The 24,812-nt window shown below is 33.5% G+C and overlaps 2 protein-coding genes across 2 annotated transcripts; one reads left to right on the top strand and one right to left on the bottom strand.

The window, feature by feature from the left end:
• Window positions 1-3,782: 3,782 nt before the first annotated feature.
• LOC142628350 (2-methylene-furan-3-one reductase-like) lies at window positions 3,783-6,898 on the bottom strand. The gene is made up of 4 exons (XM_075802465.1): window positions 6,285-6,898; window positions 5,082-5,405; window positions 4,316-4,475; window positions 3,783-4,199 (listed from the first exon to the last, which is right to left on the bottom strand). Exons 1-4 carry the CDS (start codon window positions 6,705-6,707, stop codon window positions 3,934-3,936), a joined length of 1,173 nt encoding a protein of 390 aa, XP_075658580.1. The 5' UTR covers window positions 6,708-6,898; the 3' UTR covers window positions 3,783-3,933.
• Window positions 6,899-13,024: 6,126 nt separating this feature from the next.
• Window positions 13,025-17,779, top strand: LOC142628351 (uncharacterized protein At4g28440-like). The gene is made up of 3 exons (XM_075802466.1): window positions 13,025-13,159; window positions 13,947-14,180; window positions 17,178-17,779. The coding sequence occupies exons 2-3, from the start codon at window positions 13,958-13,960 to the stop codon at window positions 17,366-17,368; spliced, it is 414 nt and encodes a 137-aa protein (XP_075658581.1). The 5' UTR covers window positions 13,025-13,159; window positions 13,947-13,957; the 3' UTR covers window positions 17,369-17,779.
• The last annotated feature ends 7,033 nt before the right edge of the window (window positions 17,780-24,812 follow it).

The following is a 24,812-nucleotide window of genomic DNA, read 5'->3' on the forward strand; positions in this document are numbered from 1 at the left end:
GAATTTTAGATTCATTGGTAAGTGGTAGTGAAGCACATTTGGTATGAGTGTCAAATTTGAAGAGAGGACATTGATAGACAAACCATTTACAAGGTTCATCGCAGATTTTGCATGTGCTAGTCCCTTTTTTTTTTTGGCTAAATAAAAAAATAAAAGAGGAGTCCTCAGTGTGGGTTCATTGACCCCACGCCATGTAAAGGCAATAAATAATATAATGTATACCATATGGGACTTGCTGGGACTATGTGCAAGTCCCTTCACCATACGGAGGTGTTTGGTGTAAAATGAGAGGGTGTTGTAGTGTATGATGTGTTGCAACTCGGGGGTAGTTGAGAACATAACTTATGGTCTATGGATTATAAAGTCAAAACATTTTTGGCAACCGTAGGCTACATACTTTATGCCTTCACCGCACCCAATACATATATATATATAAGGACCTAAAACTTCACAGTCGACTAGAGGATGCTCATGGCTGATGTGTTGAAGCTTTTTTTTTTTTTTTTTTCTGTTTGTCTGGTAGACACACAATTAATTTGTCTATAAGACCTGAAAGTGGTGGATGCTCATCTTTTGTCGATTGGACTTCATAGCCGTGGGTGTTTTTCATTTTTATTGAATAGGGTGTTCTATATATGTGTAAAGTATTAAAGGATTATTTTTGAAACTCGCCTGGAAAACAAGCACTACGTCTCATCTTCTATGCTCCTCAATAGAATGCACCTAGTCACTTCCTGCGCTAAAAAAGGGACAATCTTCTGCAAATTTAATTTGCTTGGATCTCTAAATTTTGTGAAGAAATTGGAGTAGTTAAGCGAAGTAAAAGTGTTCGTTAACTCATCATAAACTCAAATTGATGCAAAATCTTATTTCATTTCTCTTCTAAAATATAACAAAAGCTTATTATTATTATTATTATTATTATTAAATGAAATGAGTGCGATTAGATAAAATCAGCGGTAGATAGATTCATTACAATACATAGTAAGAAAGAAATAGATGCACCTTTCTAGTTTCTACTCCACTATCTATTACATGAAAATATGGGCTTGATGTGGATCACATTATAATTTCTATATATTATTGAATATGAAAGCATAACAGCGAGCAATACTCACCAGGAACACAAACTTTGATTTGACTTTAAAACTTCGTTGGTCAAGCTGCCAATTTGCTTCTCTTAAAAATGTAACTTATGATTCATTTGGTTGTGTGAATTTAGGTTGTGAAGGTTTAAATAATAACTTCACATCTATTGAGATCTTCTAATGTCAAATATGGATAGTTTAAAGAAGTGGGAAAGAATATTGTGTAATGAAATAGAAAGAAAGGAATTGGATTATTCTTTGACGTTAAACGTAAAAAAAAAAAAATATATATATATATATTATAAAGGAAGAGAACATTATAGATTTTTATTATTATTATTATTATTATTTATTTGTGATATAATTTATTAGGGTAAAAATCTAATTTGGCTCAATTAATAGGCCACCCAAAAGCAGGTAACACAAACTAAGCAATACTAACAGTATGAGAAATATTACTTTGGGCTATAAACCGAGTTGCTTCTGACAGTACGCGTTCAACTAGAGAAAAGTTTGATTATATTTGTTTATTTAGTAAATAAGTGGAGGTTTAAGCTTGACTATTAAATGAGTTGTACACAAGCAAAACAATGTTTTAATGATTGAATTCATGAGTATGCGTTTGAATCAAGTATATGTATAATATGATATGTTTATATGCATAGAAATATATGTATATAGACTTTTTTTTTGTGAGAAAGTATATAGACTTGATTCACTTGAAATTAGATTGCATATGTCCGTAAAGACAACAAAACTACTTTGTTATTTTTATTTTCCTTTAAAAAAAGGGAGAAAAGCATAATAACAAAAGCAATACTCATGCAAAAAGCACAAATTTGGACTTGACTTCAAACCTTCCTTGTTCAAGCTCCCAAGTTTCTTCTAATTATCCAGTTTCTTTTGGTGGCATGAATTTAGGTTGCGTAGTTTTTGATTCATAGCTTCACTTCTATTTGGATTTTCTAAAGCAGAATCTGGATGGCTTAAAAGAGTGGGAAGGAATGAATGAATTATTGTGTAATGAAATAAAGAAATGAATCAGATGATCTCTTATATATATGGAAGTTAATGTAAAAGAGAATGATTGTTAGATGTTAGAAATATAGAATAATACTACTATTGTATTTCACACAATAAATTGTACATAAGGTGCCTTTATATAGGACGCATATGGATGTAAAACAAGTGTCAAGTGTATGTATAGTGCAAAACAATAGAACTGGGCCTAGAGTCTTGTGGACCTATATACACTAATACTTGCCAAATGTGCCTTGAGTGTTTTGTATTGGGCTATATGGAGCCTGGTTTTATGTTCAATTTGGTTTGTGACCTCACCTAACCCAATTTGGAAGGGCTATACTCTTAAATGAGAGATTTTGTGAGGTTTAGTCCATGTATTTTGTTGCTTCATATTAGTGTTTGATAAATTTTATTGAAAACTATATTATACAATTGCCTATATATTTTTTTGCCTGATATAATGAAATCACTGTAACTTTGTGGACATAGGCACATTGTTGAATCATGTAAATTTTGTGTCATGTAATTGTTCTTTGCAAATTTTTTTCTCTATTTCGCATCTCAGAAGTTCTAGGAATTAGGTTAAATTCCTAACATTTTGGATTTCTAGAAACAACATAGACCTTAATCAAATCTTCAAGCGACCTTGAAGTAACCAAGAATTGGTTTGGCGGTTGACATCTTGACTTGCGGTAGCAAATCACTTTGAAGACAAAGCTTCAAGGAAGCAGTTGCACAGCATGCAGAAGCTGGGAGCTTATAAGCTACAAGTCAGGTTACATATATTGGAGGCCTTGATATTGAATCGTAATTTTGTTCATAGTGGATTTGACAATTTATAGTCTCTTGTGTGGTTGTTCTCGTTGTAATTGTTTGTTGTTTAACCATATTCTAGCTTGTTAGCAAGCCGTTTAGGGGTCAAAACGTAAAAAATAAAAATAAAAAAAAAATAAAAAAAATTTAATACAACAAAAAGATAAATTAAAAAAAAAATCATGGTTGACTAAACGGTGGACAATTTAAGATAAATACCTGCTAAAAATAGAAAGAGCTTAGAGTGACACCAGTGTAGTACTTGCTTAGTAACTTCGATGCTTAAGTAATTAAGTTAAAGAAAATGGACTCCCAACAGGGGCGGAGCTAGGGGGGGGGGGGGGGCAGCTGCCCCCCTGGCCCACCCAAAAAAACCCCTTAGTTTTCGCCAATACTTATTAAAAACCCCAATCTAATATTTTCTTTTGATAGAAATAGCAATCTAAATCAAAGTAATACATCAATTTGGACTATCTTCCTCATCCTGTGAGGAATTTCATCTAGCCAATAACTATACTCACTCACACTTCATGATAATTTACCCAAATAAAACTTCCCTATGTTTCTTTAGTCTTGAAACAGAGCATAACTCTACCTAAATAAACTAATAAGTAACCACAAGTCCTCCACTAACATATCTTCCACATAAATTTTAGTGTTTCCAATATATATTCACATGATATGCATAAAGTGCATATATCTTATATAAGTTCTGCCCTCCCTCAACTCAAATTCTGGCTCCGCCACTGACTCCCGATAAGGTTATTCTGATAGCAATAAGAAGAATTTTTCATACCTACCTTCGACTACAATTTCTTGATGCTCGGGCCTCGTGCTCCATCAGCTAGTTCCAAATGCTTGGCATATAACGGAATTCCTTTATTGGCCATAACAAAAAGGAAAGAGAATGACAAAGAGCACTTAGCACTTCAACACTAAATTTTCATGTGCTATCTTAAATTAGTATACATTTAACTAATACAATGCAAAATTGCGCTTTTCATTCTTCTCATGGAATTGGATGTATTACAACCTTTCCAGTTGCACGGTTTGTCTCAATGTATGAGAAAGCCTCGACAACCTTGGTGAATGGGAATGGCCCCTTTGGGTCTATTACAGGCTTCACCTTCCCACTCTCTAAATATGGGTTCAGTTTCCTCAGAACAGCTCCATTGGAAGTGACTACAAATCTGAAGCCAGGAGGCGTGACCGCACCAGTTAGCGCTACTACACTGCCCCCTTCTTTCACTACCTTCACTGCCTTATCACACTGCCCTGTCATTTCAGAAGAAAAACGTAATGTTTTCATCTATCATGACTTGCTTTGTGACCATCAAAGACCTCGAAGACATACAAATGCAACCATATAAGAAAGTTGTACAAAATCTTACCAATAGCATCATAGACAACATCAAATTTTTCTGGCAAATCCTCAAAGTTCTCCTTAGTGTAATCAATAGCCAAATCAACACCCAAGCTCTTCAACAAGTCCAATTTTCCAGTGCTTGAAGTTGCTGCAACTTTCGAGGCACCGAAAACTTGTTTGGCTAGCTGCAACAACAGAAAAATTAAAAGAAGGAAAAAAAAAGATTGAAAGTAGGATATGCCTTTATATGACATTCAAGAGTCATTAGAACATTGCTCCATTCTATTATTTTAAGATCCAGCATAGCTTTCACTCCTTTGCCTGGTTGAAAGGTTTTATCTTCATTAATGCATGTGACTTACCTCTTTTTCTAATTGTGCTTAATATTACTTGTAGGATCTGACTAACAACTGAAACAATGCTGATGAATAATACAGGGAAGCCAGAAATCAAAGGCAGAAGTGGATTGGCAAAGTTATGAAAACATGTCCATGCAAGTAGTACATAGATAGTATTTGCCCAAGATTGGTCACATCCATGTAAGAATTTGAGACTAAAAAATGAGAGGATATAAAATTGCAAAGGTACAAGAGATGACATGAGTAGTTAGCTCAATTCTGGAATTCATCAGATAAGCAGATTGATGAACTATACCTCAATTAGCATCCTGCAAATGAACTTCGATATTTACAAAATACACCTTAGTTATCAACTCTTTGTCAAGCATTTGATTCTGTGTTTGCAGCAGCATTGGCACAAAAAAAAATATAATTAGTTAGAAAGTTGTGTACCTGAATTACTAAGCTTCCAACTCCACCCGCACCGTTCAAAACAAGAATAGATTTACCAGCAGAAAACCCAGTTCTTTCTAGACCCTCATAGGCAGTCTCAATTGCAAGTGGTAGCCCAGCAGCCTGAACAAAATCCAGATTCTTCGGCTTCGGAGCCAATAATTTTTCCTGGACAGCTGTGTACTCCGCAAGAGAACCAAATTGCTCCGGCCCGTCCAATGCTTTCTCATTTATATCTCCATATACTTCATCCCCCACTTTTAGATCCTTTACTTGACTGCCCACTTTTACTACCACACCCGCAACATCATAGCCTGGAACAGTCTAGCAGCAAACAAAGCGAAGAAGAACCCCTTAGTTAAGGATCCAACACCACTAATATGATATGTGATAGACATAAGAAAACCTATCAAAAAATAATTTAAATTAATACATTATTCACAGACTCTTCCTCTTTTTAACCTTTCAATTTTACATTGAACAATTTCAGCTTTGCAAAAACAGGACCATGTTACAAAATATTTATACTTTGTATTTTGTACCAATTTTATTTCAAGTTTGCTTCAGAATATAAACAACCCTTTTCTACAAAATCACTTCAAGACAAAGGCATCCCTTATGAGTCTTCCTTAGTAATTGGCAATTTCTCCACAAAAAGTAACCATTTCTAATCGTTTTCCCGCAGCATAAATTTCTCAAACCCATTCATTATTCATGTAAAAACTCAACAAACGTTGCAATCCTAACAAAAATTCAAGCAAACAAAAGAGATAATATTAAAATAATGGTTAAATGATCAAAATCGTCTTTCCAAACGACTTAAACTTTTCTTTTGGGATAAGTAGTAATTTGTCATATCCATTCTACCTTACATCTAAAAAGTAAGGAAAATATAGGTCCACAAATGCAATAGAGTGTTAGACTAATAATTATACGATTAAATTCACAATTTTCTTACTGCTAAAATTTTGGCACATGATAATTCATCTTAGAATTCCACAATTTTACTAACATTACACTTGATTACTTAAAAAATATATAGAAAAATTTAAATCTCAAGTTCTCCATTCCTTCTTTAATCAAGTACGACTTCTTGGGTTCAAAACTAACAGGCGTGTTCCATAAAAAATCTAAATTCCACCGCTTCTTCACATTTTCTCATAAACCAAACATCCCCAAAAGAAAACCAAAAAGGAAAATTACCGGAAGAGGTGAATCAGTGGCCTTGAACTTTCCCTGCCTCCTCTTAAAATCCACAGGGTTAAGCGCAGCAGCAACAACCTTGACCAGAACCTGGTCCTCCTTCACTTCCGGCACAGAAACCTTGGAGTCAAACTTCAAAACATCAACACCCCCATATTCACCATACACCCAAGCCTTCATTTCAGATGGTATAGAGGACAGTTTAGAAGCTTCAGTAGAGGCAGGAGCAGCTTGGGAATTAGCAGAAACTCTGAGGCGAAATGGAGAAAGACCAGGTTTTCTGACTGAAACAGAAATGGTGGTAGTGGGGATGGTTCTCTTGTTGGTTTCTCGGAATGGATATGGTTGTGGTGGTGATGATAATGGTGGCAGTAGGGAGAGAGAGTGAAAGGCTGTGAGTTGAGAAGGTGTGGATGTGAACATGGTTTCCTATGACTGTGTTTTCAACTGTCACTCTAAACTGAAAGTAAAGAGTCTTTAACGGCTTATCTCTTTCTCAAAACCTTTGGTCTTTCCGACCTTGAATTCCTGACTTTACATATGGCGCTTCTTTGATCACTAACCACTACCCACACAAAAAATGTCCTCCAATAGTTCGTTGACATATCAGCAATGAGTAATGGGCTGGGTTACCCGTTTATAAATTGTCCACTTTTATTTTATTTTATTTTATTTTATTTATGAGAATCATATATTGCGCTTACATTGTTACATAAAATATATTTTTTTTAGAGATAATTATAATATGTTGTTAATCTCGCAACTTGAACCTTCTCTTCTTTAAACCTTCAAGCACTTTGTGTATGAAGATGTGTCAATTCAGCTACAAAACTTTTGGCTTGTTACATGAAACATGTAAGGTAAATAATTACTCTTTTTATTTTATTTTATACAAGATAGAATTTCTACCCTAGCCTAATTTAAGTGTATATGGATGTGAAGCTCCCTTTTGGAGACTTGAACCCCGGCTCTTGCCCCCCACATCCTCACAAGCACTTATACTTGTGGAGTAATCATCACACTAAAGGTATACGGTAGTAGGTAAATAATTACTCTTAGCAACTACTATGTATGAGCATCAATATCTAAAAAATTATTTTATCTATTTTAACATATCATTTAACAATACACTTTATATTTTAAGATTACAACAATATATTAAAATAATCTAAAACAAACCTTGTCTATATGAAAAAAAATATTAACAAAAACAAATATATTTAGCACGAAGGGATATGAGAGAGAGAAAGAATCTTGAATAAAAAATACCTAAATATATTTAGCACATCTAGTCATATAGCTCATACCCTCCTATTATTAGAACATCACTGTAGCTCATGTTAATTTATTTGGCATTTGACACATTTGATGGAGGTTTGTTTTTTGTTTTTGGTGTGTAAAATGCACAAAATTTAGCATTTAAAAGTGCTCTAATTACATTTTTAATAAATAATTATTATTCACATATTATTTTCAAATTCATCAAAACTAATTCTCAATAAATCAAACTAAAGAAAAATTAAAATAAATATAATAAATAAACTTATATATGGATGGGTTAGGTTAGATCATATGGATTGAAAAAACTATCAATCCGAACCGAACCAAACCCACCAATCCATAAAAATTAACTTGAGGTGTCAAGATGAGTTAAGTAGATTTGGTTGGGTCAGTGGTTGGATGCATAAACCTTAATTGACATCTTCATATAGAGTTTTTCATCAGACTCAACATACACATGTTATTTGGATTAGTAATTTTTTATTTGATAGGAGGATGTTTTGTAAATATAGATGATCAATGTTGGACCCTCTCAATGTGCTTGGCTAATGCCGATTCATAATAAGCAAATATGATTCCTTTCTTATGGATTAGATTTACACGGAGGAAATTTGTTGGTACTCTCCACAAAAATTGTAAAGAATTTATATCTTTTATAGTGTTGCATGACTTGTTTTCCAAAGAGTTAAAAAAATAAAAACAAAAACATTGAAAATATTAGTGAATTGACAATGTAAAAAAGTTACTAAAAAATTATAGAAGATTTTTTTTTTTTTTTTTTTTTAAATCCAAAGAAAGAAACTATTCAAAAAATTGAAAAGTCCTGTAAAAACTTTATCTTTCAATTTTTTTTTTTTTTTTTTTTTAAGAATTTCAACTTATAATGTTTGTTTCTGATGATAGCTCTTTTGTAAGTGCACAATTTGCACTCGGACCCAAAACAAGTGATAGGCTCGGGCCCAAAGAGCCTTATACAATGAAATTTGTAGAGTATGGGTTTGAAACCTAAGTGAGGGATGTTGGAAAGTTGATAAACAGGCTAGAACGCTGCAGTCTATGCACGTAATAAATAAATGTGACAAAAAACCCTACTCAGACGTAAGTCGAAGACAATTTGTATAGTTTTTCTTTCTCTAAGCAAAAGATTACAAGTTTTTGTTTCCAAAAAACCAAGCCCCTTCTTCTTTCCTCTCTCGCCTTCTTATATCCTTTTTCTTCTTCCCTGTTTCATCCACGTGTAACACTGACCTTCCTCCTAGATACTTGCCCCACCCACCACCTTCTTAAAGTCTTTAGATAATGGCTGGAAGGCTGAATACTACTGTTCAGAGGTCATTTCCCCATTAATGCAGTCAGGGAATTAGATGCAGGGCTTTTAATGCGGTGGTAGCAGCTTTTTCCTTAGATATTTCTCACTCGTTCCTGCTTCTAACGGGAGCTTGGATCACACCTTTACCCAATAGATCTTTCAGAATTTTGTCTCTAAACGGTTTAGCAAGTCCCATGGCCTTTATTGGGCCTGTCCGAGGAGATACTTTTCCTCAGACAACTCCTCGGACCATTATAGTGCGGACTGACATGTGGGCCTAGAAGACTCTGATTGAATAGACTTATATCAACTAACCAGGCCCAAAACCCAAACGTTTATTTAAGCATTTTACCCCCACATCTTTATAATCAAATCAAGACACTAATCAGTTTTTAGTGTAGACGAAAATTGAATTAAAGATCTCTCATGAAATCACAAAAGAATCACTTTCAAGTAGTCCTAAATCCTAATAAGAAATTGATCTACAAAATAGTAGTAGTTGTACAACTTTTAGGAGACACGCGTAGGCCTGTAAGGTCAAGATTAGTCGCCACGTGATAAAGATCCAGGGTCCATTATTCATTTCACAACACCAAGCCCCTTTTTAGTTTGCAAAACTTTTTCTAGATGCCAATGTTTTCTCATTTTCTTCAAATCTATCCCTCTCTCTCTCAGCAACTCACAAATTTTCTTCGTATCTGCAAAAAAAAACTCAATTCAAGGTGATGATCACTCAAACCCTAATTTCTTTGATCTCATTTTCAATTAGTTCAAATGGTTCCCTGACATATCAGCAATGAGTAATGGGCAGGGTTTACCCGTTTATAAATTGTCCACTTTTTTTTTTTTAAATTTTTTAATTTATTTATTTATGAGAATCATAAATTGTGCTTACATTGTTACATGAAACATGTAAGGTAAATAATTACTCGTAGCAACTACTATGTATGAGTATCAATATCATTTATGTTAAAACAAATGCTATTTTGACATATTAAGAAGTTATTTTATCTATTTCTACTGTTTATTTCAACAAAAAAAGAAATTATTTTATCTATTTTAACACATCATTTAACAATACACCTTAAATTACATCTTCTATTATAAGATTACAACAATACATTAAAATAATCTAAAACAAACCTTATCTATATGAAAAAAAATTAACAAAAACAAATATATTTAGTACGTGGGGATATGAGAGAGAGAGAGAGAGAGAGAGAGAGAGAGAGAGAGAGAGAGAGAGAGAGAGAGAGAATTGAATAAAAAAATACCTAAATATGTTTAGCACATCTAGCCATAGGGCCCGTACCCTCCTATTATTAGAAAATCATTGTAGCTCATGCCAAATTAATTTGGCATTTGACACGTTTGATGGATTTTTGTTTTTTGTTTTTTTTTGTTTTGATAGAGGTGTTCGCGGTGCGATGCGGTTTTGGGTCATTTTTAGTACCGCACTTTGCGGTGTGGTTTAATTAAAACCATAACTACACCACACCTTGTTTTTGCGGTCTCATGTGCGGTGTGGTGCGGTTTAGAGTTTAGCAAAAATTATAACCATACTGCACTTTATTTTCGTGGTTAAATGTGCGGTGCGGTATATAAGATGTGGTTTGAAGTCAGTATATTTTTCAAATTTTGGGATTTTCTTACCCAGCACAAAACTAATTTTTCCTTTTGTTTTAGGCCAAGTTTTAAACTATTGAACTAGTTTTTTTTTTTTTGGCTGGCTTTCTTATTCAACACTTGCTAGGGTTATCAAACATTTTTTTTTGAAAACTAGGGTTATTAAACTATTAACAATATATTTAATATTAAAAATAAATAAATATATTAATATATAGATGGTGCGGTGCAGTATGGTACACTATTACTTGTGATGCGGTGCAGTTATAACATTTTGCAGGAAATTTTGGTGCGGTTTGTGTGGTTTGGTGAACACCCCTAGTTTTTGGTGTGTAAAATGCATAAAATTTAGCATTTAATACATCTAATGCTAGTGCTCTAATTACATTTTTAATAAATTATTACAATTCAAATATTATTTTCAAATTCATCAAAACTAATTCTCAATAAATCAAACTAAAAAAATTAAAATAAATAAAATAAAATAAACTTACATATGGATGGGTTGGGTTGGATCATATGGATTGAAAAAATTTATCAATCTGAACTCAACCCAACCCACCAATCCATAAAAATTAACTTGTGGTGTCAGGTTGAGTTGGGCATATTTGGTTGGTTCAATGGTTGGATGCATAAACCCTAAGTAACATCTTCATTTAGAGTTTTTCAACAGACTCAACATGCACATGTTATTTGAATTAGTAATTTTTTATTTGATAATAGGATGTATTGTAGAAATAGATGATCAATGTTGGACCCTCTCAATGTGCTTGGCTAATGCCCATTCATAATAAGCAAATACGATTCCTTTCTTATGGATTAGATTTACACGGAGGAAATTTGTTGGTATTCTCCACAAGAATTGTAAAGAACATACATCTTTTATTAGTGGTGCATGACATGTTTTCCAAGAAGTAAAAAATAATAAAACATTGAAAATTTTAATTATAGAATTTTTTTTTTATCCAAAGAAAAAAACTATTGGAGAAACCAAAACTTCGATTGAAACAACAACAAATTTTTTATTTGTAGCTCATAAAAACTTTCGCTTTCTTTTTTTTTTAATTTATTTTTAAGAAAGTTTTAACCCTTTTTTTTTTTTTTTGAGAAGGAAGAGAGTTTTAACTTATGATATTCAATTTGAAAAATGGCAAAACTTAGGTACAGTTTCTTAGGTACAATACCTTAGGTTTCCTACTTAAAATTTTGACATCTCTCCCATTTAACACTCTAAACAAATGGCGTTAAAACAAATTTTTTTTTCTCCTTCTTCCTTTTTTTTTTCTTGTACTGCAACAGCAAGAAAAAATCATACCAAAAAATGCTGAAACCAAACAGGAAAGATCAAAAAATAAAAAAATAAAAGCCAGATCTACTAAGTTTCAAACTAAAAAAAGGGACAATTTCTCCCTCATTTTCTCAGTAACCAAACAGAAAATATCAAAAAATAAAAGCCAAATCTACTAGGTTTCAATCCAAAAAACGAACCCTTCTCCCTCATTTTCTCAGTAACCAAACAGGAAAGATCAAAAAATAAAAGCCAAATCTACTGGGTTTCAAACCAAAAAAGCGGACCCTTTCTCCCTCATTTTCTTAGTAACCAAACAGAAAATATAAAAAAAAAAGCCAAATCTACTGGGTTTCAATCCAAAAAACAAACCCTTCTCCCTCATTTTCTTAGTAACCAAACAGGAAAGATAAAAAAAAAAAAAAAAAGACAGAAAGAAAGAATCATAGATCAAAAAAGAAGAAAAGGAAATAGATACATATACCTACACACCGAGAGAGAGAGAGAGAGAGAGAGAGAGAGAGAGTCATAGATCAGAAAAAGAAAAAAGAGTCATAGGTCAGAGAGAGAGAGACAGAGAGAGTCATAGATCAGAAAAAGAAAAAAGAGTCATAGGTCAGAAAATAAGAAAGGAAAGAGATAAACATACGTACACACACCGAGAGAGAGAGAGATCTGAGATATTCTTTCTTTTTTTTTTTCTTTTTTTGGGTTTGGAAGATAAACCATCTGCAGTTCAGGAAAAAAAAAAAAAAAAAAGAGAAGGAGAAAAAAAAATTGAGAGGTGCTACGTCCACAACATTTTGACAATAATTTTACAACAAATCATAGGTGGTTAGTTGTTATAGGTTCAAATTTGAATCTAACACTAAGATTACTTTTTTGTCCCAACAATAACAACCAGTAACAACTTGCCACTTAGGATTTGTTGTAAAAATATTGTGGACATATCATTTCTCAAAAAATTTAGTTTTAACGCCCATTTATTTAGGTGGTTAAATGGGATAAATGTCAAAATTTTAAGTAAAGAACCTTAGGTACTGTCTTTAAGGAATTGTATCTAAATTTTGCATTTTTAAAAAATAATTATTTATAATCCGACCAATCACTAATAAGTTTTTAAGCAAAGATTTGTTGTACGAAATAGTAGTACTAGTACAGCTTTTAGGAGACGCACGTGTAAGGTCAAGATTAGTCGTCACGTGATTAAGATCTAGGGTCCACTATTCATTTCGCAACACCTCACCAAGCCCCCTTTTAGTTTGTAAAAACTTTTTCTAGACTAGACGCCTACGTTTTCTCATCTGCTTCAGATCTCTCTCTCATCAACTCACAATTTTTCTTCGCATCTGCAAACAACTTCAATTCAAGGTGATCATCACTCAAACCCTAATTTCTTCGATCTCATTTTCAATTATTTTTAACTTTTTTTTTTTTCGTTATTTTCAATTTCTAATTTTTATTAATATGTTAATTTTTTTGTTGTTGTTAAGGTCGTTATTCGTTTCTAAATTAATGAAAAAAAAGCAATTGGGTTTTCGATTTCCTATGTTTAGTTCATGATTTGCTTTTATTTCTCTCCGATCTGTTACTTTGACCATCAAAATCTGCAACTTTGGAAGTGATTATTATTATTTTTTAAAGCTTTGTCAATAATTTGATTGAGTATTATATATGAAGATTGATGAAAAGCATGAGTTTTAAAAGTTGTACATGCATTTGATTACATGGTTTGTGTAGGTGTATGTATTTTCTATGATTTGTTTGGTTGGTGAGAAAATGTGGGTGAAAGATTAAGCATTAGATGTCAGTATTAATTTTATTTATATATTTATAGTTCTTATTGTTATAATTTTGGTCTTGGAAGAGAACCCATTGGGCAGATATGTGTTAGGCTTAAGGGGATTGGTTTCAAATTGATGAAAGTTACTAAATTTGCTTAGCATCTAGAATAAACATAATGGTTTTTTTTGTCAGATGAGCCATATATTGGTAATTGGGACCAAATGAGTAGTTTTTTTTCACTAAAAAAAATTCAGAAAAACAAGCTTTAACACAGTTTGAAGCAATCAATTTTACTTATTCGGTGCTGTACATGTGGCAGCGTTGTTTCTGATTGTCGTCTTGCTGAATAATTTGTTGTTTTGGGGTTCTTCAGGTTTGTCAAAAATGGCAGAATCAAAACCAGGATTGAGGAAACCCACATTCACTAAGGTTGACCAGCTTCGTCCTGGCACTAGCGGGCATACTCTCACCGTGAAGGTTGTCAGTACCAAGATGGTATTGCAGAAGGGTCGTGCTGATGGTCCTCAAGTACGCCAAATGCGAATTGCTGAATGCTTGGTGGGTGACGAGACAGGGTTGATTATTTTCACGGCTAGAAATGATCAAGGTACATTTCTTTTAATTCTAAACTATGGACTGCCTATAGTTTTTTCTTTCATTTGACATTTTGTTATCACTGTTCCTTATAAATCTAAGCTAAGATTTATATAGCATGGGTCAAGTGTATATTGTTATTTCTGGTTGGTTTAGCTTGTAATTTTCAGTGTGTTATAAGATCCTACTGTTATTGATCCATTTTTTTTAATGGAGCATAATTGTTTCTTCCTCCAGAAAATTTTCATCTCATTCTATTTAAGTGATGATGGGACATGTTGGTTGGTATTATACATTTGAACCACAGATTATGAGGGTAAATAATGTGGTTGATAATTGACAATTAATTAAACTTTGTCATTTTGAGTTTTCTGTCAAACAATTAACTATTTTGTCAATAGGAAATCCTTAAAGGTAGACTTGTTTCTGGGTGTTCCTATAGATGAACTGTTGCAGCTATTTATTAAATAGAATTGGTTTTCAATTAGGTTGAGGGATTAGAGTATTATTCAAGTAATGCTTGTGTTGAAAGTTTGCGCTGTTGTAGGCTGTCTTTATGCGGCCAAATGGTAGCTGCTTCGTTCTTCATTTAGACTGATTTATAAGTTATCAATTGTGTAAAAATGTGAATGCTTTCACACGTCTTTTCAGAGTGCTTAGCATTCTGTGCTAATGTTGGAATTCTCTCACATTCATTTATTTGAGGGCATAAGCTTTCTCTTGAAAATATTTATTGGAATTGTTATTTATGAGTATGATGATACCAACATGGGAAGCCAATTGCACCTTTCTTTTCTGTTGGATCATTATGATGATGTTTGGTTATAAAAAATAGTATATTCACTTTTCATTTTCACTTTTCTGTATTCTTTTTAAGAATCTGAATATAGAAAAAATGATCCATTTTCACATTTGAGTTTGTTTGGGAACCTGATTTGAATGCATAATTTGAGTACGAAATACACCGTTCTCCGGTTTGGCTATTGTTCTCTATTTTAGGAAAAAAAAAAAACTTTTTTCACTTACACGGGTCACTTCAGTTACTGTGCAGGTCTGACTTGAGGGGTCTTAACAGTTGGTGGGGTCCTAGTCGTTTTCAAGAAATTAGCAAGAATGGCACTCTACTCATTCTCACTGAAAATGAAAACGCTGGAAATGTGTGTTCATTTTTTGTATTCAAATCCAAATTTTAGGATTTTGAAAATGAAAACTAAGTACAAATCTTCAAGCCAAACCAGCTTTTAGTGGTGGGTCCCACAAAAAAAACTGAAAATGAACACCGAAAACACCTTCTCAAACCAAACACCCTCTATTTGTTTTGGTTTGCAATTCAGAGCCTTGTTGATCTTGACATCCAATCATTGGTAGTGTGATTTAATTGCAATTTAATATCTTTCACATGGTTGTATATTTCTGGTTATTGCTTTGGGTTATTATTAACCTGCAGCATCTTTTTTGTTTATTATTTACCTTGTGTGGGGCCAGGGCATGGTAGTCAAAGGTGAGCCGGCGCTTGCTTGCCTAGGTGGCTCTAAGGCAAGGCACTTGCCTTTAGTGCCTAGGTGAGCTAGGGAACCACCTTAAGCCATGAAAAAGGCACTAAGGCGAGGGCCTTAGTTTATATTTTTTTAGAAGCTTCTTGTAAAATTTATCATTTGATTATTATTTGTCATTTGAAATCAATCAATACACCTAATTTCCTCATTCAACACATTTAAAAAACACTTGATTATAATAATACACTAGGTACATATGATTTACATTTTATATGTAAGTATTGCTGCCTTACTTTAATCAGGCTAGTGCCTTTATGTTGCCTCACTTAAAGGTGCTTCTGAAAATGATTTTGGATTGCACAATTCTCGGTTTTTTTTTGTTTTTTTGTTTTTTTTTTTTTTCTTTTTTCCATATTGTTTTATGCCCCCCCCCCCCCCCCCTGCCAAAAAAAAAAAAAAAAAATCATTTGTGCTAGGTTGCGTGATTAGACAACTTTATTTGCTGGTTAAAGCAAAGAATGATGCTTCAAAGCTATGTTTCATTTCTGAAAATGTGATGGCAATTAGATAACATTTTGTTCCTAGGTGACCCAATATTTCAACATCAGAGGATTGCAATTGCACCTCACAACTTGGAAGTCCAAGATTTAACGTTAAGGAGGTCCAACTAGAGATTAAGTGTTTTGGTTTATGCCTCTGATATATTTTTGGTCTATTATGCTTCTGATATATTTTTGGCCTATTGAACTGTCTTGCTATGGCCATCCCCTTTTACATGCAGCAGTTTATTCAACATTCTTTCAGATAGCGTACGTTTAGAGTTTAGTTTAAGAAGGTAGTATCACACAGTACATTTAATCTAGGTGTTGTAAATCTTATACATTATTATCACTGGTGTGTATACTCGGGTTTAGTTACTTTTTTTTTTTTTCCCCCAGATGTTAACATGAATTATATTTATTTTGTAATATTTCTTTCAAAGGGATAGTGAGATTGAATAACAATGGGAGTTATAAGATGCAGGCTGGTTCCTGGTACAAGTATTTCAAAATATCTTAAGGAATTGGTGGTGGTGGTTCTAAATTCTTGTACTAATGAGTGATAACTACCATAATGTGCGCAGTACTTGAAATTTAACTGATTGTTTGCTGTATACATGATACATTTTATGTTGTTAGTTTCAAATGCTTTTCCCTGTTTTGTCTCCCAGATTACTGGGAGCATTCTTACTCTCAAATTTGATTTATCTAACTTGGTTGAATTTGTTTTACCTGGTGGGATTTGCTAATGACTGGTTTTCTTTTTCCTCCATATGGTAATGCAGTCTAATTATCAATAAGAGTTTTGTGTACGCATATGAGTGGTTAAATTTTAGGAACTGCTTATTTTTGTGTGTACTTTCAGGGTGGGCATGCCAGCTTCGTGTTCTTCTGTAACTAAACACTAACCATATTGTGTAGTTTGTCTGAATTTTTCTCCTTTAATTGATTTTATTTATCTTGGATGTTGTTTAGTGGACTTGATGAAAGAGGGCAGCACTGTAATATTGCGCAATGCTAAAATTGACATGTTCAAGGGATCAATGAGGCTTGCTGTGGACAAGTGGGGCCGTGTTGAAGTCACTGAACCTGCTGATTTCACTGTGAAGGAAGATAATAACCTGTCACTGATTGAATATGAGCTTGTGAATGTTGTTGAAGAGTGACTATTCTGGACAGTGTTCACTTTCCTATTACATCCTGACCCAAAAATAAAATGAAATGCAGAAAGAAAATTACTAGTCTTTGGGGCACCCGTTCTCCCAAATGCTCATTAAAGTTCACTTTTAGGCAGAGGAAATTTGGAAGCTAGTACTACCCATGTTGTTTCTACCTTTGCAGCAGATCCGCTGGAACCATTGGTTGGACATCCAAGCAGTTGGTGAAGGCTGCAGCCTGATAAAGATAAAGCAACTAGCTTTTGTTTGTTTACTGTCTATTTGCTTTTGGAGAGTAAAATGTTCTGTCTATTAGATTATATATTTGAGATTGATATTATGAACTCCATGTCTCTATCTCTATACTCTGTATAACCTAGTATAATTTTGCTTGCATAATGTTTCTCTTCTCTTGTTCTAGTGCCACCAAGTTATATATCTGCATTTGTCCATCTGTAACCAGTATTATATGAAACAATTGTGATAAATTTCCCTGGTTTCATATGGGAATGGAGAGAGTGCTGCTCGCCTGTTTTTTCCTAAGATGATTAATACCATTAGCGAGTTTAAAGTAGCTGTACCCACATAGTGCTGTTGTGGTAGGTCGGCGTTTATTGTTCGGTAGAGTTGGCCGATTTTTTGAACTGATTTCAGAAGGGAGAATATCTATCATTGTCAAGAAATGCAACTGAACTAATGCAGGTAAGTTCACTGCACTGCTTAGCGAGCCTGAAGAAGTGACTGTACCTTCTACCCAAATATATGCTTGCCTGGGTTGCATATCAGTATTTGTCAGCTCAATAAAGTAAAGGAAGTTTAAACTAGTATTGTCTTTGGGTCCTTGTGTTATAACAATGATGATTGATGATAGACTTCAAACAAGCTTAAACACTTACTAGTGTGGGGCTGGGTTTGGTGAGAATGAGGGTTCTATCTGTGATTTCTGCTAGCCTGGGGCTTCAAGGAGTTGCTTGTTTTAACGCCATACCAGGTAAATGCTATCATCAAAACAGTAAGATTTGAAATGGGCCAGCTCCTATTGTTGCATTATTACGATGACAAAGACTATCATGAAAAGGCTGAAGTCCTTTATGCAGTGTTTGGATCATGGATTTGAGGTGTTTTCCTTGTTTAATTTAGCTAGAGTTATTTAAAATTTAGTGAAATATTCAACACAGAATTCTCAAGTATTTAAGTACCAAGTTCCAGAAAGGATTTGATCACCATTGTTGATGAATAAGCCATTTATTTCATTGTTCTGTGTGCTATTGGGAGGAATTAGAGCTCTTCTATAAATAAATAAATAAAAATTCGATTGCTGCTCGTTTTAGCTACTCTTCAATCATATATTCTACTGATCAACCAATTTCTCAATCATGAGTCTGGCTATGAAAAAAATTTGTCATTTTCACGTTTTACATAACATTTAAGATAGTACTCAATTACATGCATAACAAAATCGAGTAATTCTAGTATTTTATAAAAGGTCACAATTTTTATCACAACTATCCTACGTGATAGATTATGATTAACTGTTTGTTATTTTCAAATGAATTCACTAATTTTTCTCTACTGCTTACACAAGAAGTTATGAAAATTTGTGGTCATAGACTTTTTTTTAACAACATAGGAATGGTGTGAAAAAGTAACCTCTAAACTTTTCCAGCATAAGAAAAGAACAAATCTACGACCATAACTTTTTGTGCCACAAATTTGTCATAATTTTGATGTGGCAAGTTGAGAGTTGTGGAGGAAAAGTGATGCATTTATATGAAAATGATAAACAGTTGGTCATAGTCTGCTACATAGGAAAATGATAGTTGTGGAAAAATGTGTGGTTTTTGAATTATTTATAGGAATCAGATATTAATCCTAGCAAGGGGAAGGAGGCAATGACCTCCAAAAAAAACTCCTTAAATATAGACGTTAAGTTTGCTCTTGAAAAATTAGTTTGTCAACCTCCCAAATAGACACACACACACACACACACATATATATATATATAGAGAGAGAGAGAGAGAGAGAGAGAGAGAGAGAGAGAGAGAGATTTAAAAAAAAATAAAAGAAAAGATCCCTAGGGCAAGAAAAAACTACAAAGATAAGTATGATATATTGTTTAAAAATAAAAAATCAAACAAAAAAATAGATCAATCACGGTGTTGCTAGCTGTCACATGCACACGTCTGATTCGAACCCAAATCAAGTTAAATTGACTATAGCGTCAGGTCCTAGTTAGATCGAGGCTTGCCACTGGGTTTTCAAGAATCATCTAATCTGGACAATTGCCGACTAGTCATTACAAACCAAGGTGCATATTCTTCTTGTGGAATGAGGCTTAACTGCTGACTAGACACCAAGTTGATTTATTTTAAGGGTAGTGATTGTTGCGCACATGTATAATCACAATTTTAAGTCACGATTTTGGTTGTTGTATGCAATGTGTGTATGTGCATACTATGTGCAATAGAAATTACCACTATTTTAAAAATCGAACTAGACCAGACCAGTTCAACTAGCTTAATTGGGAATAGGACCTAGAACTGGTCTGAAAAAACCAACAAAAAACTGTTCAAAGAACAAAAAAAGAAAAAGAAAAAAAGAGAACCAATCTCTTTTTTCAGTCCTTTAGCCGTTCTAGTTTTTAAAACCATGAGAATTATCTTTATTTTAAGTCAGATGAATCTCTTGAGAGATTTTAGCTTTAATAAGAGAAGTAAGTTATGGATTTACTTTCATTTCAGAATATACTTAATACTGCTAATTACAATTTGAGTTTTGATAAATTTTCAAGGTTACCCGAAATAATTGGACGGCAATGAAAAGCACTACAAAAATTGTGTGTTTGAATGAGTTTATCTCATTGGTTTATTTTGTTTAAAGAATAAGTGTACAAATAAAGATTAGAATGTTAAAAAAATTACTAGAAAAACCAGTGTTTTTTTTTAATAAATATTTTTAATGCATTTATTATTATTTTTTATTGTAGGAGCATCCTCGTTAGATCTTTTATTGGTTTTGACTCGGCACATATAATCATTATGATGTAAAGCTAATAAATGTGCTGATAGTTTGTGTATATTTGGTGTAGAGCTTTGCAAATCTCAATCCAACTCATGTAATGTAAAGCTATTAAATGTACTGATAGTTTATGTGTAATTTGAAGTTGCCGTTCATCTATCTATTTTGTGTATTTATGGAAAGTTTGAGGTCTAGCTACTTCTAGACTAGTTTAATTATGTGTAAAGCTTGTAATATATGGACTTTCTCAACCTACAATCCAGGTACATATTTTTAAATTCTAAACTATGGACTGTTTGTAATTTTTCTTTACTGTGAAATTTTATTATTATTGTTTCCTTTAATACTAAGCTAGGATTCAAATAGCATGCATCAAGTGTATATTGTTATTTCAGGCTTCTTTGGTTTAGTTTGTAATTTTCAGTGTGTTGTAAGATCCTACTGTAATTGATCCATATTTTTATGGAGCATAATTGTTTCTTCTTCTTCCAAATTGCTCATATTTATTCTTAGTGATGACTGGATTATGAGGGTAAATATTGTGGTTGATAATTGATAATTGTTTAAAAATTTTCATTTGGTAAGAAAGAAATAAGATTTAATTTTGAGGTTTCTATCAAACAATTAACTTTTTTTTTTGTTGCTCTAAGCAGTCCTGAAAGGTAGCCTTGTGGCTGGGTGTTCCTATAGATGGTCTGATGCAGTTATTTGATCAATAGAATTGATTTTCATTTAGGTCTAACAAGTTAAGAGTATTATTCAAGAAAAATGTTAAAGTTACAATTTTTTTTTTCAAACTGTTACTATAATAAGTGGTTATTGATAAGTAAAAAGATAATGTAAGTGATATGTCCAGTTAAAAATTGTTGAAAAATTTTGCTATTGAAGGTTGTTTATATGCAGTCAAAGGGTAGCCCTCTCCTTCAGCGTTTAGATTCATTTTTAAGTTATCAAAATATTTTTTTTTTTGCTAAATATTTTTAAGTTATCAATTGTGTTAAAATATGAACGTTTTCACTTGTCATTTCAGACTTCAGAGTGCGTAGGTAGAATACTGTGCTAACGTTGGAATTCTTGGGCATTCATTCATTTGGGGGCTTAAGCTCTCTTTTGCAAAACTTTGTTGGAATTGATGTGTATGGTTTTGATGATACGAATATGGGCAAGCCAATTTTTATTTTTATTTTTTGTAAGAAGAATTTATTGCAAAAAAGAGATACGAAGGAAAGATAAGGGTCCTAAAGATCTCTCTATCTTCTACTGACAAAACAGAGGCAAGAAGTGAGGAAATGGGAATAGCGGTGAAAATGGGCCATTAGTCATAATTGCTCAAGAATATAGTTAGTAGGTACTGTTTTGAAAGTTAATATAATACTAACATCTCGACTCTTAGAGAGTCGATTTTGAACCTATAAATCGATTCTTAGACACTCGATTTCCATGTTCTGATCAGGTCTAATGTGGCGCTTTTCCACGAGGCAGTCACCTGGAAATCAAGTTTTTAAGAGTCGATTTACATGTGAACAATTAAATACTCTATTTATGTTATCAATTGCATCTACGTGGACTCCAGCTAGATTTCGAGTCTTAGAGACTCGGTTTTTAAAAAGGGAAATCGAGTCTCTGAGACTCGATTTGCAATGGTTGGTCCAGTTTAATCCACGTGGTTAGGACAGCTTCTCTTTAGTCCACATTACCTATTTTCTGGGGTCTGCCGTTTCCCACACCAAAAAATCCAGTAGCTCTCTCTTCCTCTCTCACTCTCTCTCTCACTCTCATACAAAACTTCAAATCAAACTCACCCTCCATTTACACATTCTCATGTCAAGTAAGGTTTTTATACACTCTCTCTAGTTGTTAGTTTTTTTTTTTGCTGAATAGTTGTTAGTTACATATATGTAATGTTAGGGTTTTTTTATGGGTAGTTGTTAGTTACATATATGTAATGTTAAGTTTTTTATGGGTATGTATCATGAGTTTTTTTGTTTGGTTTGTTATTTTTCTTTATATTTTTGATAGAATGATTTGAAGATTTGTGTGTTTAGTTTTTTTTTATTTTTTTTATTTGAGTATGATTAATGATTTTTTTTTTTTGTTTAGAAACAAATGGTAATGATTGAGTATATATGCAAATGTGGGGTTTGTATATGAATATGATGTAACAAGTTAGTGTATATATGCTAGGCTTTTTTTTATATTTTATTTTATTTTTTTATTTTTTTTATAAGAGTTAAAAATATTTAAGATATATTTGTATTGTTAGGCTTTTATCATGGCTATTTTTGTTGTTGTTTGGTTTAATATTTTTCATTATTTTTTTGTTAGAATGATTTGAAATTTTGTAGTGGAGGTAAGTTTTGTCTTTAGTTTTTTTATTTGTTTGAGTATGAAATGATAATGATTGAGTGTGTTTGTATGTGATGTGGAGTGAGTATATGCAAATGTGGGGCGTGTTTGATGTAAGAAGTTGTAATTTTTGTACTTTGAGTACATAAAAATGTTTTGTAATTGTGTTAAAATATATCACTAACATATTACCCTTGACTCTAATAGGTTCACAATCTCTGAAGAATATTAACATAAATGTATACTACGGTGGACCCCTTTTCAATCTTGAACAGATTGACGGATTCCCATTTCAAGGGTCGAGTATCGAATGCTATTACATGATGATACGTCGTAAGTTGAAGACATTGAATGATTTGAAGATGAAAATAATGAAAGAACTGAGTTTGAGCCCTACTTGTTATGACATAAATATTATTTATCGTTACCCACAAGAAGTCCTTCATGAACGGATAAATTACAAGTACATGGCGATCAAAGAAGATAAACATGTAAAGGTCATGTTTAATAGGATCCATAAAATGCCCCAAGTAAATGCTGCTGAGTTGTACGTAAGTTTCGAGCCGCTAGCAGAAGTTGATGTCGAGGAGTTGCAACAAATAACTACATCTTTGCAATTTACAGCTTTAGACGATGGATGCACTACAATGGGAGGTTACACATTCCCATCTCAAGATTATGCTGCCAATACTGGTGAAACACTTCAACCTCAAGAGACATATTTAGGAGTGGAGGACGAAAATCATTTTGCAAATAATGATAAAAATCTCGATGATATGGATGAGTACGAAGAGAGGATTGAGCGAGGTGACTTTGAGAAGGATGTGGATGACCATGAACTTGCTTCCAATTTTGAAGAGGAAAATATGGAGTGCCGTGATGAAGGTAATGCGGACGATGATATTGGCGTCCAACATGTTACAAATACGACCACTGCCTACACACCTCTTGCCGAGTCATTCTCCGCAAATACTTAAGAAAATATGGTTGATCCTTCACGTCTTTAGATACCATATGTTTCTACTTGGGAAGATGGGATGTATTTTAATAAAGGGTTGACTTTTGCAAATAAAGAAGCGGTGAAGCGTGCATTGATAATATACGCAGCAAAGGATAATAGAAATTTTATAATCTGGAGGTCGACCAAAACTAAATTATGCGCCGCATGCATTGACACCAACTGCAAGTGGTATGTTGGGGCATTCATGAAGGCTAAATTTAATGGTCTGTGGATGGTCACGTCTTATGTGGGTCCACACAGTTGTATACCCTTTGGCCTGCGAAGAGACGGTAAAATGATGGATTCTAATTTTGTTACATCAAAAATTGTAGGAAAATTGCAACAAAATCACACTGCTCGTATTGATGAGCTCCGGGGCCACATAGATACTAAGTATAATCATCAACTTTCTTACTATAAGGTATGGGACGCAAAACAAAAGGCAATTACTAAAATATTTAGAGATTGGGAGGAGTCTTACTAAAGGTTGCGAAAGTTGTTGTTGGCATACTTGGATTAGGATTCGGGTACCCAGTACACCTATTGGACCATACTTAGCCCCATAGATGGTACTACGATACTGCGCTATGTATTTTGGGCATTCGCTCCATGCATTGCTGCATTTAGATATTGCAGGCTAGTGATCAGTACTGATGGGACTCATTTGTATGGTAAATATCGAGGGGTGTTGATGATTGCAATGACAACCGATTCTAACCAAAAGGTTTTGCCTTTCGCCTTTGCTGTTGTGGACAAGGAGTCAGGGGCTAGTTGGGGGTAATTTTTAGAGTGTCTCAGGAATTCGATAGGGCATGTAATACCTGACGAGGGCATTTGCATTATTTCTGACCGACATAAAGGTATCAAATGCGCCATTGCAGAGTGGCCTATAGGTGATGACGGAAAGTTACGGGTATATCACCGATATTGCCTTCGACATGTTGCTAGCAACTTCAACACACACTTTGATAACCTGACTCTAAAGGCATTGGCCTTGAAAGTTGGATATGCGACTCATGAAGCTAAATTTAAGTCCATAATGCAAACCATTAAGGATGTCGAGATTAATGCACTGAGGAGTGTAGACCC

This window comes from Castanea sativa, chromosome 3 (assembly GCF_040712315.1).
Source record: "Castanea sativa cultivar Marrone di Chiusa Pesio chromosome 3, ASM4071231v1".
Taxonomy (NCBI): domain Eukaryota; kingdom Viridiplantae; phylum Streptophyta; class Magnoliopsida; order Fagales; family Fagaceae; genus Castanea; species Castanea sativa.

Bases quoted from the DNA above. Each gene is read 5' to 3' on its own strand.
- LOC142628351 (XM_075802466.1), top strand. From the start codon at position 13,958: ATGGCAGAATCAAAACCAGGATTGAGGAAACCCACATTCACTAAGGTT. The intron at 14,181-17,177 runs GTACATTTCTTT...GATGTTGTTTAG, and splicing joins CACGGCTAGAAATGATCAAG to TGGACTTGATGAAAGAGGGC.
- LOC142628350 (XM_075802465.1), bottom strand. From the start codon at position 6,707: ATGTTCACATCCACACCTTCTCAACTCACAGCCTTTCACTCTCTCTCC. The intron at 5,406-6,284 runs GTAATTTTCCTT...GTTTGCTGCTAG, and splicing joins CCACTGATTCACCTCTTCCG to ACTGTTCCAGGCTATGATGT. The intron at 4,476-5,081 runs GTACACAACTTT...CTGTTGTTGCAG, and splicing joins TTGGAAGCTTAGTAATTCAG to CTAGCCAAACAAGTTTTCGG.